Raw genomic sequence first — 17,300 nt, 5'->3', positions numbered from 1 at the left:
ACCTTTGCATATGTGACCAAATAAGAAAAAATTGGTCTTAACCAAGGCTGTTTTCTCTAAAGGAAATCCAATATGAGTCTGCTTTCTTCCAGTTGTAGAAATTAACGGTCTTTCTTTTGCTCACTATTTCAATTGCATGTTTGGTTTAAGAAGATAACAGTAATGATAGAGTAGTTTAAGGTTTGCAAAATATTTCACCTATGTTACTCATCCTCCATCAACTCTGAGAGTGAATGTTATCCCCACTTGTACCCCAATTTTAAAGATGAAGAAACAGAAGCTGAGTGGCTAAATGACTGGCTCATGTTTCTATAACATCTAAGACTGTAACAGGGTCTCTGCTGAGTCCAAGTTTGTTGTTTTCTCAGTTTCCACTTTAACTACTAAGAAGATGAATTGAGACCATGATGTTGTTGCTTTCTGACATCTTAAAAGAAAAAAGCTAGACTTCATATAAATTGAGGATATTTTTAATTGAGAACAATTAACTAATGACTAGGCTTTTTAAGACACCTACCATGTGTAAGGAAACACTGTGATAAACACTGTGAAGGCTACAAAGAAATGTGTCATGATACCAGCCCTACAAAAACTTAGTCTATTTACATATATATCAATGTATGATTTATTGTAGAACATAATAAATGATTGCTGTCAAATGAGTGTTGGAAACAATTAGTGTTATTATACTTCAGGAAGAGAGATATTATTTGGGAAGATGGAGTTGAGCTGAGCTTTGAGAAATGAGTTTGATTTTTATAGGGGGAAAGAAGAAAGGTCTTCTAGACAGAGGAAAATGTGAGTAAGGGCATTTTTACTTTTACTTCTAAAAGTGTGTTGGGAGAATGAGGAGTTTAGCTGAAACAGTGGATTTGAATAAAATTAAGATCACATTCAATAAAGTATATTTAAATTGAAAGCAGGGAAATTTTACATAGAAGGAGATTAGGCACAAATATGGATGCTTAAGAGGTAAGTGCAATGGAAAAAAAAGTACTTCACTGGGAGTCAATGGATCCCCTCATTTTGAGTCCTGGCTCTGTAACTTTGTCAAGTCACTTAAATTCTTTGATAATCAATTATCCCATCTATCAAATGGAGATATTTGTATTGTTTATCTTAGTGGGTTATTGTGAGGATTAAAAAAAATAACATCTGCAAAACACTTTATGACCCATAAAATTCTACATAAATTTGAGCTTTTATAACAATTAAACCTCTTAGATTTGTAGATCATCATAAACTGTCAAACAAAGCTGTGATTGAAAAGTACTAATTGACCAAACAATTTCATTTGTTTTGGTTTATTGTTGTTTTTAATATAGTAAAGTTAATTTGAGAGAGGGAAAGCACTCAAGAGGAAAGTCTGGTACCTTATATATTTGCTGTCATTGTCTAGATTGATGCTTAACCAACACTTGGCTCTATTATTTGCAATCTGGTTAGTTTGAGTGATAGAAGGCATGAAAAAAAAATCATTATTCTGGCCCTGAATGAGCCAAGTAGAGGCTGGCTGGGCTTCTTCTGGCTGAAGGTCAAGCTAGTTAAACTGTCATCATTTCAACCTCTGTCCCTTCTCTTTCACATACAACTATGTTTTTGCTGCCTTTTATCTCAAGATTCTAAAATGTAAATAGAATTAAGGCGATATCTACTTCTAGGCATGGGGAATATTGGTTTGATCACAGTTTGAGTGTCAACAAGGATCTGGGACATGGCATATACAAAATAAGCAATTAGTTACTTATTCCTCTTTAAAAAAAACTTTTCAACTGCTTTCTTTGGCTTTCTATTTTCAGAACCTCAGTCAGTAATATTGAGCTATTATTAAGTATAGTAGCAAAACAGAACACATTTTCAAAAAGTTTTCATCTGTAGGAAGTAGTAACTATATGTTAAATCAACTATCCCATTTGTTCTCAAATTTAATTTTCTAATAAAGCATGGAGATTCTAAACATTAATGAGAGAGGGTCTCTGTACCATACAGAATGAATAATTTTGGGTCTGCACTTGATCATGAAGGATTTGATCTGTTGAAGACTGTTAATGAGTCTGGCCTGAGAATGGAACAATAATAAATAGCTTTAATGTTTGCAAGAAGTAAGACCTTACAAGATGTTGGAAGGCAAGATTTAGATGAAGGGAGAAAGGATAAAAAAGATAATACCATTTTGAAACTGTTATTGGTTTAATGAGATAGAAAAGAAAGGGCATTTATGTTAATTTAATTGTTTTTCCCAATTACATGTAAAGACAATTTTTGACATTCAGTTTTGGAAAGATTTTGAGTTCCAAATTTTTTCTTCTTTCGTCACCTCCTATCTCCCCAACATGCAAGAAATCTGATATACATACGCAATCATGTAAAACATATTTCTACTTAATCATGTTGTGAAAGAAGAAACATAACAAAAGGAAAAACCATCAAAAAATTGAAAATAGTATGCTTCTATCTGAATTCACTTATATAAATTTAACTAATTTTCTCCCCTTGCAAAAAACTTGCAAAATTTTTTTCCATTTTAAAAAATAAATTAAATTTAACTTTTAAAATAAAAAAAATTAAAAATAATTTTCCCCTGCTAGTAAAAAGAATACCTCTTCCTCATCTTTCATATTCATAGAAAATAGGCTTATAAAAGTTATAAAAGGAGAAAGGACCACAATATACTGAGTAGAGTATAGCATCCTAGAGGGGTTAAGAGGCTTGTGCAAGCTAACACAAATAGTAGATAGGATTTTGGGCTAATAATATCATAAATTGTGAGGTGGAAGGAATCCTAAATATAATCCAGTCTAATCTCTTCACTTCTCAGATGAACTGAAACCCTGAGGGATTAGGTAAATTGTACCAACAAAGGAGAATAGCAGAGATTTGAACTGAAGTCTCTTGATACCAAACATAATATTCTTTCCTACTATACTTGACAAGGATAAAGGGCCACTAGGTGGCATGAAGTCCTAGATCTGGAGTCAGGTAGACCTCTCTTTAAATTCAGCATCTGACACTTATTGGGTGGGTATCCCGGGTAAGCATTTATCTTCCATCTACCTCAGTTCCCTCATCTGTAAAACAGGGATAATAATAACATCTTATTCACAGGCTTGTTGTGAAGATAACTTAATATTTGTAAAGCACTTTGTAAACCTTTAAAGTGCAATATAAGTGTTAGCTATCTTTTTTTTTTTTTTTTTTTTTTTTTGCTCTTTGTATCATTGTATCGTGACAATCACAGAATTATCTGAAACAAAAATTCAGCTTAATTGTTTTGTCTCTTTCAGGAACTCCATTCAATTAAGAAAGTAGCTTAGAGTTGGAGAGAATAATATGGATCCAGAGGAATTTCCTCCTCCACCACCTGAAAGTAAGTAAAGTATTCTGATACATTTGGACCATTGCTTGTATTGTTGTTGTCCAATGTTTTTGGTTGTATCTTAATCCCCATAACCTTATTTGGGGTTTTCTTGACAATGATACTGGAGTGATTTGCATTTCTTTCTCCAACTCATTTCACGGGTGATGGAAGTGAGGCAAAGAGGGTTAAGAGACTTACATAGGATCACACAGCTATTAAGTGTCTAAGACTGGATTTGCACTAGAGTCTTCCTGATTCCAAATCTGATGTACTATCCATTGTGCCACTTAGCTGAGACCATTCCTAGAGGATAGTAATAAGTGTCAGATTTGTAGGGCTTTTACCTTCTGCAACCCCCTTAAAAGTGATGTCTGGATAGGGATTTGGCAAAGCAATTTATAGGAAAAAAGGACATGATACCATTACCTGGTATTGTGTTTTTTTTAAATGACTTGAGACTCATACTATTGAGTTCATAGCTTCTTCTGTTCCCTGAAGCAGGTCTGTGGGACTTTCCTTTTAAGACACTATAACCAGAATGCTTTCATGAAATCACTGAATCGTAAAATCTGGGGCTCTAAGAAACCTTAGAGAACATCTGATACAACTTCCTCTTTTTAAAAGGTGATGAAACTGAAGTTCTAAGAAGTAAACTGACTTTAAAACTTTTTTTCAGTTAAGAATCAATCGCTTCTACCTCTCTAATCACTTCAAATAAGAAGTTTTAAAAAAAAGAAAATAAACCCCCTATAACAAATTTTCATGGTCAACAAATTCCAACATTATCAATATTTTTAAAAATTTTGTTTCTCCTATTTTCTCTTTGATAAAAAATGTATAGTCATGCTTTGTCATCAGTCCTCTAGAATCATGATTGATTGTTGTGTTGTTCAGAGTTATGTCTTTCAAAATGATTTGTCTTTACAAAGTTGTTATTGTATAAATTGTTCTCCAGGTTCAGCTCATTGGGAAAAAAAAATCACAAAAAAGAAAAAGCAAACAACAAAAAAGAGGTGAAAATAGTATCTTTTAATCTACATTTACTCTCCGTGGTTCTCTCTCTGGATACAGATGGCATTTTTTATCCCAAGTATTTTGGAATTATCTTGGATCAGTATATTGCTAAGAAGAGATAAGTCTATCATAGTTGATCATCACATAATTTTGCTGATATTGTGTACAGTGTTCTCTGGTCCTGCTTACTTCACTTAACATCAGTTCATGTAAGTCTTTCTAGGTTTTTCTGAAATCAGTCTGCTCATCATTTTTTATATAGCAGTAAAATTCCATTACATTCATATGTCATAATTTATTAAGCAATTTTTCTAGTTAATCCATTCATTTTCCAATTCCTTGCCACCATAAAAACAGTTGCTATAAACATTTTTACATATATGGATACTTTCCCTTATTTTATGATTTCTTTGGGCTCCAGATCCATTAATGACACAGCTGGATTAAAGGATACATACAATTTTGTGGCCCTTTGGTCATAGTTCCAAATTGTTCTCCAGAATGGCTATTTCAGTTCACAACTCCACCAACAAACAATCATTTTTCTATCTGCCCTAGAGGCACAATAAACATAACAAGAGGCACACAAACAATAGACATAAAAAAAAAAAATTAGCAGGGAGGGACTTGTTCCCATTGCATTCAGAGTAACAAGGAAGCTATTTCTTACTGTTTTCAGATAGTTATGATTTCTTTCACCATTTCTATTGTACATTTTGAGCTTTTCCTTTCATACAGTTTGTATTTTTCAGGACTAATATTCCCAGTTTCTAATATTTTTTGAAAAATTTTCATGAGTCAGTAAGTCTAGGCTCTCCAAGGATCACCTCTTTGTAATTTCTGATAACCTTCACTTGGTTATGTATGGCTATAATAAACATCTCCATTTTTAGAATGAGATCTTTGTGACATAGCCTTTGATATTTCTTTGTCAACATTTCATTGGCTTGAGTTTATGTGTGGGCTGCCCATGGTTCCACTTTTGCATTTTTGCCATTTCATAGACTTAGTCCATGGGCAATCCAATATCAGTTACATTTGAAAAGTCCACTAAATGTGTATCTATTACCACATTTAGTATGGCTTTATGAAGTTGTATCTATTTGTTTCAGAAGTATTTTTGTAAGTTTTGCAGCTGTTAATTCCAGTTTACTCATCTTATTATTATCATAGTTTTTCAGGAACTAGGAAATAAATTTTCTTTCATGTTTGTCTGACCTGAAACAACATTTCTGTATTCTACATTTTACAAGAGATATGATAATCGTTTGGAAAAAAAAGAATAATCACTTTTTAAATACTTAGAATAGCTAAAGAGTGGTCCCTACCTGGAAATCTTCAATTAGAAGCTGGGTGACTATGTGTCAGTGATGTCATGGATGAAATTCCTGTATAGTAACAGGTTATGCTGGTTCAAAAGCTTAGTACCAAGCTGGAATGGAGAAAAAAAGAATAAGCATTTATATGGGACCTCCTACATGCATTGTTTTAAACACTTTCATAAACATTGTCTTATTTGACTTTACAACAATCCTGAAAAGTAAGTGCTATAATTTTCATAGCTGAGGAAACTGAGGCAAACAGAAGTTAATTCACTTAGTTACTATTAAGTGTCTAAGGCTGAAGTTCAACTTTTGGCTTCCCATAGTATCCAGGGCCATCTCCAGTCATCTAACCTGCATCTGACCATTGGACATAGATGGGTCCAGAGGAGAAAGTGAAAACTTGCAGAGCCCTCACTCATTCAAACCCAATTCACTTTCATGTCATGGCATCATTTCTCTGATGGTTGTTTTAAAGAACAAAGGATAAACATCAATAATAACATGTTTTCCTAACTCCAGATCCAATGTTATAGCTACTGTTCTAACTCCCTCATTTTATAGAGAAGGAAAGTGGCTTAAAGTGGTAAGCTAAATACAATATGCCCAGGGTCACATAAGATAAAAATTAGTTGCAGGGCTGGGAGTCAAACCTAGCTCTTGATATTCCATATTTAATGACTTTTCCCCCTGTTTCAGTTTCCTATAATAGCCCCTGGATTCTCTGTCTTCGGCTGTCTAGCATACATCATTTTATGTGTGTGCTGTGTTCAGTCAGATCATAAGCTCTTTGATTGATTGAATAACTGAAACATTTTTGAAGTGCTTACTATCTATAAAGCACTATGCTAAATGCTAGAGATAAAAATAGAAGCGCATGACAAGTCTTGCCCTCAGAGAGCTCACATCCTAATAGAACAGACAATATTTATAGAAGGTTTTAGCTACCAATAAGGAAGAAATTTTTAGAATGCAGTAGTAGATAATTGTCTTTTCTTTGATATATTTCCTCTGATATTACAAGGAAATTGTAATTTCTGTCTTGTACTTTTTCCATCCTTCCTTATGTGAAATAATACATTAAATTCCCCCTTCCCATCAGGGAAAATATATAAAAGAAATGAAAGGTATAAAATTCACTTTTGTGAAATATGAAGTTTCCAGTCAATGGCGGAATATTAAGAAATGTTTTATAATTTGGTTTGTGTGTGTTGAGCATAACTTTTTGTGTTCAATTATGTATCTTACCATATGTCTCTTTCTGTCCCTTTTCCTCCATTAATACAAGCGAAAAGACTTGGTGTTTGTAACTAGAGAGAGCAAAATTTGGATCACTTGGTGGCATTTCCAGAGACAGATATATCTCAAAATAAGGAAGAATTTTCTAATAACTAGAGCTCTTCAAAAACATCCTTGCTTGCCTTGTTTCAGGGCACTGGATTTCTCATCATTAGAGATGCTCCGAGGTCTTACAACTAAACAAAGATTTTAGAGAGAACAATTCTATAATGTATGGATAGGTAACCTGAGATTATTTACTTAGATAACATCAAGTCTTGTACATAGATGTAATATTTAAAGATTTAGGAAATGACTACATATGCAGAACAAGGTATTTAAAAAAAATAATCCATATTTCCAAATATGCTTCATTATAAATCTGTGAGCAAGTTGGAACTTGTAAAGTTTGTAACACAATTATCATTTGTACCAAGAGTAGTATTATTTCTGTTCAAGGTGATGTGATTTTTTTCAGGTAAAAATCCATAAATAGCTTTATTTTTAAAGGGGAAAATGCAGCATTTTAGTTATTTGGGGACTTTATTTTAGCAATGAGATTAATTCCTTCATGTACACACCTTCCCATACAAACAAACTCAGAGCTAGTAACTTTAACATAGAGAATATACAATCTTTTTAAAACACCTGGAAACTTGTGGATAGGAATTTCCTTCTATATTTCCTGTTTTACAAGCTTAGGCAAAGAGTTCTGCTTTGTTAACCAGATGAGTAAAGAACACATAGGAGAAGGCCAAAGGTTACTTTTTTCTTTTCATGGAAGTCCAGACAAAAATCGCATAATTGATGAAAGGCCACTGTCAAAAACCACTTCTCAACCACTACATAGCATTTCCAATTCCTCTGGTTTTATCTGCCTGCATTTTTGATTTTCTTCTCAGGTTAATTTTACATTATTTCAAAGTCCAATTCTTCTTGTGCAGCAAAATAACTGCATGAATATGTATACATATATTGTATTTAACATATACTTTAACATATTTTACATTTATTGGTCTACCTGCCATCTGGGGGAAAGGTAGGGGGAAAGGAGAGGAAAAGTCGGAACAGAAGGTTTTGCAAGAGTCAGTGCTGAAAAATTACCCATGCATATATCTTGTAAAGAAAAAGCTATAATAAAAAAAATAATAAAATAAAAAAACACTTCTCAGAGTTATGAAAAGTCAGCATGATATACCATAAATGGTGCTAAATATGGGGTCTTAGTACTCGAGTTCAAATAATTCATAACCCTGTGGTTTTCCAAATTTAGTGAAGTTGATTTTCGGATGATAGTAATCAATCACTAGGTCTCTACTAGAAGTCTTTCTGGTTAAGTGCACGGTGGATCGAGAACCAGCCCTGGAGTCAGGAGAATCTGAATTCAAATTTGGCACCAGATACATTTACTAGCTGTGTGATCTGGGCAAGTAATTTAATCCTATTGCCTTGCCCTCCTCTCCCCTCCACCCCAAAAATTCTAGCTTAGCCACTTAATACCTGCCTAGCCTAGGGTCAAATTACTTTAGCTGTCTAGATGCCAGTTCTTCATCTATTAAACTGACTAAAAGGAGAAATGTTCTCTTCTATCTTTAGATCTATAATCTTATGACATGTAACATGAGTATACAGTGTTTAATATGTAATTAAGTGGTGCAATGTATAAAGTGCTGGATCTGAAGTTAAGAAGACTCATCTTCCTGAGTTAAAATCTGCCTCAAATGCTTGCTAACCATGTGATCCTGGGCAAGTCACTTAACCTTGCTTACCTCAGTTTTCTCATCTATAAAATGAACTAGAGAAGGAAATGGCAAACTTCTCCAGTGTTTTTGTCAAGAAAACTCTGAATGGGATTCAGTCAGACACAACAGAAAAAATGACTCAAGCACAGATTTTAAAATCTATATTAGTAACACATCCTATTTCACTTCATATATACTGCATTCTTGAAAATGCTGCACACTTTATAATCTGTGTTACCTAGAGAAAGTGTGTTTGGGAAATTTTAGGGTCCAGGTTTCAAATTTCAAATCTGATTCTTTACAATGCAACCATAGTCTAGTCTCTTCCTTTTCCTGTGACACAATTTCTTCTGAAAAATTGAAGAGTGGACTAGATAATCTCTAAAATTGTTTTTAGATCTCTAAAGCTATAATTCTTTAAAAATTTTAAAATGGTATTTTATTTTCCAAATACATGTAAAAACAGTTTTCAGCATTCATTTTATAAAATTTTGTGTTCTAATTTTTTCTCTTTTTATCCCTTATTTCTTTGTCCCCAAAACAACAAGTGTTCTGACATAGGTTAAATATGTGCAATTCTTTTAAACATATTTCCATATTTGTCATGTTATGCAAGAAAAATCAGAACAGAAGAGAAAAATATGAGAAACAAACAAACAAAAAATGAAAATACTATGTTTTGATCCACATTCAGTTTCCATAGTTCTCTCAGTGGATACTATGCCATTTTCCATCCCAAATCTACTGGAACTGCTTTGAATTACTGCATTGTGGAGATGAATCAAGTCCACCACAGTTGATTGTCACATAATCTTGTTGTTACTACATACAATGTTCTCTTGGTTTTGCTTGCTTCACTAAACATCAGTTCATACAAGTTTTTGTAGGCTTTACTGAAATCAGCCTGCTCATTCCCCAATTTATGGGTATCCACTTAATTTCCAATTCCTTGCCACTCCAAAAAGGATTGTAGAGCTATAAGTACAATCATATCTGTTGAGCACATATAATTGTTTAAATCAGATTCTTGTACCAAACTAGGGGTGTCAAAACCAGGAGTTTAGCTAAGCAGGAGCCATATGGGCAGAGACATGTGTCTGTATATCCACAAACATACACATATGTACTGAAGAAGACGAAGTGTAACATCAGGTAGGTCAGTTATTACTGGGGGGAAAGAGGAAAATGTGGGTAACATAGGTCTAGGAAGACAAGGTCAGAGATAATGAAGTATTCTGATAATAGGTATTGCTTATTTCCCCCCCCTGTTTTATGCTTCTGAGAAGAAGCAATCCTGTTACAATCAGATGTTCAGAAAATTGCTAATGAGGGATTAGCTTTAGAGTGAAAAATAATAAATTCTGTTTTGAACATTTTGAGTTGGAGTTTCCTCTCTTAGCTGCAATTAGAAATGTCCAATAGATAGTTGCTATAGGATTGTCACTCAAGAGAAAAGGTTTGAGATAAATGCATTGAGATGAAAATTGAACCTATGAGCTAATGAAAGCTGAGGGTTGTAGAGAGAGAAGAAGATTTAGGGACAAGGATAACAAATCAGTAGAGGAGATTAAAAAGTAGCCAGAAGACAGGTAGGAAGCAAATTAAGAGAAAAGAATTTCATAGAAAATCAGAGAGTAAAATATACCAAGGAAGGGAAAGAATAGAAACATCCAAAACTGCACAGAAGTAAACAAACAAACAAAAGGATCCAGCAAAAGCCATCAGATTTAGCAATAAAGAAATTTCTCAGTTAATAAATATATATTAAGTATTTACAATATGCCATATTATTGGCTGTTTTGGAGAAACCAGTTTCTAGGGTGATATTGATTGATGATTTTGTAAACTGAATGCAAGAGTTGAATGAAAGGTTAATTTATGGATGAAATTAGTATAACCTGCTTTTTCTAAAAGTTTGGATCTAAAAAAATGAGTGTAATCAGCTTTAAAAAAGTTTGGTTCTAAAAGCTAATGCCTTCTGAAAATCCATTGTTAAATTTTCATGTAGCATTTATATATTAGAAAACAGCAAAAATTACATACCCAAGCTTCATTTATTGTGTGCTTATTATCTCTTTTTTCCTTCCTTCTTTCTTCCTTCCTTCCTTCCTTTCTTCCTTCCTTCCTTCCTTCCTTCCTTCCTTCCTTCCTTCCTTCCTTCCTTCCTTCCTTCCTTCCTTCCTTCCTTCCTCCCTCTCTCCCTCCCTTCCTCTCTCCCTCTCTTTCTTTCTTTCTTTCTTTCTTTTTTTCTCTCTTTCTCTTTTTCTTTCTTTTTTCCTTTCTTTCTTTTTTCTTTCTTTCTTTCTTTCTCTCTCTCTCTCTTTCTTTCTTTCTTTCTTTTTTTTGCAAGGCAATTGGGGTTAAGTGACTTGCTCAGGATCACACTGCTAGGAAGAGTTAAGTGTGTGAAGTCAGATTTGAATTCAAGTCTTCCTGACTTCAGGGAAGTCTCTTATTTACTCTTATTTACTTATTTACTCTTATTTACTCTTATTTACTGAATCATCTAGCCATCCTGTGTTTTACTCATTATCTAGATTTAAGACAGTGATAGAGAAAATGTTGATAATGCAGATTAAATTTAAGATTGTGTTTTCAATAATTTTGAGAGCTGCTTATTATTTAACAGAACACCCCTGAGAGGAGAAATGTAAGTGGATAGTTCAACGAGTTAGTAACAGAATCAAATGATTTTTTTTAGAGACCTGAATGTAGTAATAGTTATTGGGGAAAAAAGGAGAAATTTGAAGTTCAGACTGCAAACTGATGATTTAAGCTGGAATAGACTGGAAAGAATGTGATCAAGGATATATTTAGAGGGATTGGTCTTGTTGAGAAAAATGGATCTCTCATCTGTCAAAAACTAAAGTAAAGGAGAAGAAAATGGTGGATAATGTTGACCCTCATCTACCATTTTGTCTAGTCTACATTTTTGTCCAATCACTGCTAAAAAATGTTAAAATGGTCAGTACCAAGCACTGACTTTTGGGTTACTCCATTAAATATTATTTTTCAAATGGACATCATATTTAAGATCATTTTTTAGGTTCAAAAATTCAGCCAATTCTGACTACCTAAATATGCCATTATCTAATTTGTATCTTTCCATATTGTAAACAGACTTTTGATATATGCTTTGATAAAATCTTGGTAAAAGATATCAACTGCATTCCTTTTATTTTTACCAAACAACCTTATCAAAAAAGGAAATATTTTTAGTCTAGCATAACCAGTTTTTGATGAAGCCATGTTAGCATTTGTAGAGTACTCCTTCCTTTTATAGTTGATCATTAGTCATACTTTTAACAGTATGTACTAGTTTGAACATTGTCTTTATATATTCATCAGGGTAGGTAAATTCCAGAATGGTATCAAATTCAAATTGAAAAAGGAGACATTCTCTACATAAAGATTCCTGTAGCCTATATATTGACTTAGGAAACAACAAAATAATATGTTTCATTTTATTTTTATTTACTTTGTTAAACATATTCCATTTTAATCTGGTTGGCATCACTCTGTTACCAGCTGCTTGTAGGCTATATATATTTCTTCTTTCCTTCCTTTCTTCCTTCCTTCCTTCCTTCCTTCCTTCCTTCCTTCCTTCCTTCCTTCCTTCCTTCCTTCCTTCCTTCCTTCTTCCCTCTCTCCCTCCCTTCCTCTCTCCCTTCCTCCCTCTCTCCCTCCCTTCTAAGAGAATAATAACAGCTGGCATTTGTATAGCATTTTAAGATTTATAAATAATTTTATATAACATTATTTCATTTGCTCTTTGCACTAACCCAGCTTTTGGTAAGTGCTGCAGGTCAGAGTATCCATATTTTAAAGATTAGGAAACTAAATCTGAGAAATTGTGAGAGAAAAATTGAGATCTGAAAGAGATCTTCAAAGCTACTTCCCCCAGATTTATCATTTAACACATTAAGAATCTGAGGTTGAGAAAAGTTAATTAATTTACTCTGGATTGCATAGCTAATAAGACTCAAGGAAGAAGAAGAATTAATAATAATGATGGTAACAACAACAACTAGCATTTATCTAGTACTTTAAGGTTTGTAAAGACATTTGCAGAAATTATCACAACTCTTACAGGACAGAGGGTGTTGGAAGGGAAGAATAAGTGCTATCATAACTATAACACTAGTTCCCACAGGTTGAGAGCCAGGCATGTTATATTTCACTCCTCCTGTAGTATCCTTAAAGTGGTTTGGGGTTATCCAGTCTTTCTACCATTGTCTATCTCCCAGTTATTCAATTTCCTCAATAAAAGGCAATCCCTTGTATTCTAATTTCATTTAATCACATAGCAGATTAGTTTTTTGTTTTTTTTTTTTTAACCAAAAAATACTTTAAAGATATGACAAGAACCAACTATTGAAAGCATCTCCCCTCCAACATGTGGTCCTCTTCTTCTTTCTTTGGCTTTGCACTACTTCAATCTCTGGAGAGAAGGCAAATGGGCTCACGACTTAACTCACTTATTTTGTAGCACAGTCCTTTCAAGTTCCAAGTTCCAAGCTCTGTTTGGGCTAAAGTGTCAGGCAAATTAACTTTTTGGGGCTTGTCTTCAGGGCAGTATCCAGCCTGGAATTCTTTCTTAAAAATTGTCATTGCTCAAGTCTGGGAGGCAGAACTCTATCAGCTATTTCTAGAAATGAAAAGGACAATGAAATAAACCCATCAAAATCCATTTCTCAGGGTCACTGGGCCTAAAAGATAGTTCTTCCCCAGTTCAAAGTAAATAAAAATCCTGTGGTTGAACAAGACCTTTACCTCTTTGGATGCCACCAGAAAGCCATTCCAATCGGATCATTTAAAAGTTGTAACTTACTTGTGCTACTCAGCCAAATGAAGAAGACCATTCTGTCCACATGGTAGGGGAATATAGAACATCTTTTTTTCCTGAAGCCCTCATGGTAAATGATCTGGGAATGAACAATGCAAAAGTGTTATTATAAAATTATCCCATTTTACAGTTTTTAAAACTGATAAAGACAGAGTTTAAGTGATATACCCAGAATCACACCATTTGTAGGTATCTGAAATCAGATTCGTATTCAGTTTTTTCTGATTCAAGTCCAGCACCATGATTTTAAATGAGTTAACCAGATCAGCCATCTTGTAACTATCTAAAGTGATATTTGAACCCAGGTCTTTCTGATTCTAAATAGCTACAAGGTAGGAAGAAGAGTAACAAAAGAGCACTTAGTAATTAATGGAGACATTTAATTTTTTAAAATCCAATAATAGTGATGATCATAACAGTAGCTAGCATTTACCACATTTTAAGTTTATAAAGTACATTACAAATATTATATCATTTATCATTAAAACAACTATGAGAGAGGAGTGTCTTTATTACACCTATTTATGTTTTCTATTTCCAAGGAAACTAAGGCAGACATAAGTTAAAGCACTTGTCCAGGACCTCACAAATATCTGGAGTCAGATTTTAACTTATTTTCTTCACTCCAAATCCAGTGCTCTATCCACTGATTCACTTAGCTTCCTTGTATATGCCAGTAGTAAAACCCATGGCTTCAGCTATGCATACATTGGTACACAAAATGTAGATACCAAGAGATCTTAAGACAGAGTTAAGTTATATTTTCTCATTGTCACTGAGGTTTAGTTACTGTTGTATGCTTCTGGAGATTATATATATATATATATATATATATATTATATATATATACACACACACACACATTTCATAGAACCACGTACAACAGAATATGTAAAATGGGAGCTAGGAGATCCTTCTTTATTAAGAAGTTCTACTTATGTCAAGATATCTAGAGGAAACCATATTTAGGGACGTATCATGAAAAACATATTAGAGGGTCAATGTAGATAGAAACTGAAGGAATGTTTTCATCACAATATAATACAGACAAAACAAAGAGATGAAGCATTTGGGTTCTAAACCTGGCAATAGAGATATGAAATAATGGTGGTAGTGGTACAGGGGAAGGAATAAGACATTTTAGTTTCCCAGACTTCTTCAGGATCATTTGCTAATTGTTAAAAATGGAATAGTTAATCATTTTCTGATAGGCTTTAATGAATATTTTGGTTTCCTCTCCAGGAAGGGTACATAATACCATATAGGGGTGAAAAGTATCACTTTTTTTGAGTGTAAATTGAGTATAAATTTTTGTTTTGAGTATAAATTGGAATGGAGGTCTGTAATCCTTTATAAAATCTCTGAAATCCTTTGTAAACGCAAACTAATTACTTTAGAATTTTTCAGACTGCATTTTTCTTTTTTTTTTTTTTGAAACTTGGGATAACATCTGTTCTGAAGCACTTTTCCCATTCTCTACGATCATTGAGAATGGGAGAGAATTTATATATGCCAGAGTTTTGTTTTGATTACTATAGGATACTCTGGAACTAGTGATTTGAATTCATCCAGAGAATTTAGGGTCGTCATCATTAATAATTTTCTTTGATTATCTTGGCTTTTAATCTCTGCTTTTCTTACCATCCCACTTTGTAGATATTATAGAGTATGTTATGTCAAATCTTCTTTGTAGATAATGATAGTTACAGGATACATATGTATAATCTAAAACAGCACTAAGATTTTTGGTACACTCTGTGGCAATTAAGTACCTTAGAAAATAGCAAACACAGCTATATAAAATATGAAAAGAAAAAGCTTATTGCTAATGTGGGGGCATTATAAAAAACTTGGAGGAGATAGCATTTTAACTAGGAATGAAAGCATAGATAGTATGTGGAAATATGTGGGAAGGTATTCTAGGCTTCAAGAACAATATGAGCAAAGACCAGAGGCATAAAAGTACAGAATAGGGAGGAAATGACAATAATCTAGTTTGTTTGAAAATTATATGTGGAGAGCTTTATAGCAAAATGAAATTATTATTACAGATAATATGCTGCTAAATTGTGAAAGGTTTTGAAAACTACATAAAGAAGTTTGAACTTTGATGGAGAGATGGATTTTGAACACAGGCTTATTATGACCTAATTTGTGTATAATGAAGATTTTTATCTGTTTGTGGCATGGAGAATTTTAATGGGGTTAGAGATTCAGGTGAATGGAAGTGGATTAGAAGCTTATTGAAATAATGTAGATGAACAGTGGTGATGCTCTGTTTTGCTGTAATATATCATCAGGAAAACAGATTTTCTAAGAGACAAAATGGTCAGGACTTAGCAAATATTTAGAAATGAAAGGGGTAGAATAAGAAATAATCATAGATTAAAAAAAGAGTATGAACATAGTGGGGAGCCTGTATAAATATCATATGCCCATAGAAGTACGTGGAAAAAAGGGTAAAATTAAAATTGAATATGTCATTTAAAATAACTGATTTTTGAATTCTATATTAGATTTTTGTCTGTGTTTATTTTATAGTATTGGCCCTATATGTAATGGATAGATAACTAAAGTAAGTCTTAATCAATTTTTTAAAAACTGTGTGAAGAGGAAAAAAGGGCACTCTAAACCATGGATTAATTTTTTTCTCTGGCTTTACCCGCACAGGTAAGGAAGAGAAAACAATAGTTTATTTTTTTTATTTAATTTTATTTAATAATAACTTTGTATTGACAGAATCCATGCCAGGATAATTTTTACACAGCATTATCCCTTGCAATCACTTATGTTTCGTTTTTTCCCCTCCCTCCCTCCTCCCCCCCCCAAGATGGCAAGCAGTCCTATATATGTTAAATATGTTGCAGTATATCCTAGATACAATACATATTTGCAGAACCGAACAGTTCTCCCGCTGCACAGGGAGAATTGGATTCAGAAGGTAAAAATAACTCGGGAAGAAAATCAAAAATCAAATAGTTCACATTCATTTCCCAGTATTCCTTCTTTGGGTGTAGCTGTTTCTGTCCATCATTTATCCAATGAAACTCAGTTAAGTCTCTTTGTCATAGAAATCCACTTCCATCAGAATACATCCTCATACAATATCGTTGTCGAAGTGTACAATGATCTCCTGGTTCTGCTCATCTCACTTAGCATCAGTCCATGTAGGTCTCTCCGAGCCTCTCTGTATTCATCCTGCTGGTCATTCCTTACAGAGCAATAATATTCCATAACATTCATATACCACAATTTACCCAGCCATTCTCCAATTGATGGGCATCCATTCATTTTCCAGTTTCTAGCCACTACAAACAGGGCTGCTACAAACATTTTGGCACATACAGGTCCCTTTCCCTTTTTTAGTATCTCTTTGGGGTATAAGCCCAATAGAAACACTGCTGGATCAAAGGGTATGCACAATTTGATAACTTTTTGGGCATAATTCCAGATTGCTCTCCAGAATGGCTGGATTCGTTCACAACTCCACCAACAATGCATCAGTGTCCCCGTTTTCCCGCATCCCCTCCAACATTCATCATTATTTTTTCCTGTCATCTTAGCCAATCTGACAGGTGTGTAGTGATATCTCAGAGTTGTCTTAATTTGCATTTCTCTGATCAATAGTGATTTGGAACACTCTTTCATGTGAGTGGTAATAGTTTCAATTTCTTCATCTGAAAATTGTCTGTTCATATCCTTTGACCATTTATCAATTGGAGAATGGCTTGATTTTTTAT

General features: G+C 33.6%; 1 protein-coding gene across 4 annotated transcripts in view; it reads left to right on the top strand.

The window, feature by feature from the left end:
• ARHGEF10 (Rho guanine nucleotide exchange factor 10) overlaps window positions 1-17,300 on the top strand; it is a 221,909-nt gene that overhangs the window by 30,645 nt on the left and 173,964 nt on the right. For all 4 annotated transcript variants that reach the window (XM_051976003.1, XM_051976002.1, XM_051976004.1 and 1 more), the window contains exon 2: window positions 3,285-3,367. In XM_051976003.1, the coding sequence (XP_051831963.1) occupies window positions 3,331-3,367 (37 nt within the window). In that variant the 5' untranslated portion in view covers window positions 3,285-3,330. The remainder of the gene's footprint in view (window positions 1-3,284; window positions 3,368-17,300) is intronic.

The sequence above is a fragment of the Antechinus flavipes genome, chromosome 2 (genome assembly GCF_016432865.1).
Source record: "Antechinus flavipes isolate AdamAnt ecotype Samford, QLD, Australia chromosome 2, AdamAnt_v2, whole genome shotgun sequence".
Taxonomy (NCBI): domain Eukaryota; kingdom Metazoa; phylum Chordata; class Mammalia; order Dasyuromorphia; family Dasyuridae; genus Antechinus; species Antechinus flavipes.
The sequence above is the reverse complement of the archived record's forward strand: the minus strand, read 5'-3'. Positions and strand labels throughout refer to the sequence as shown.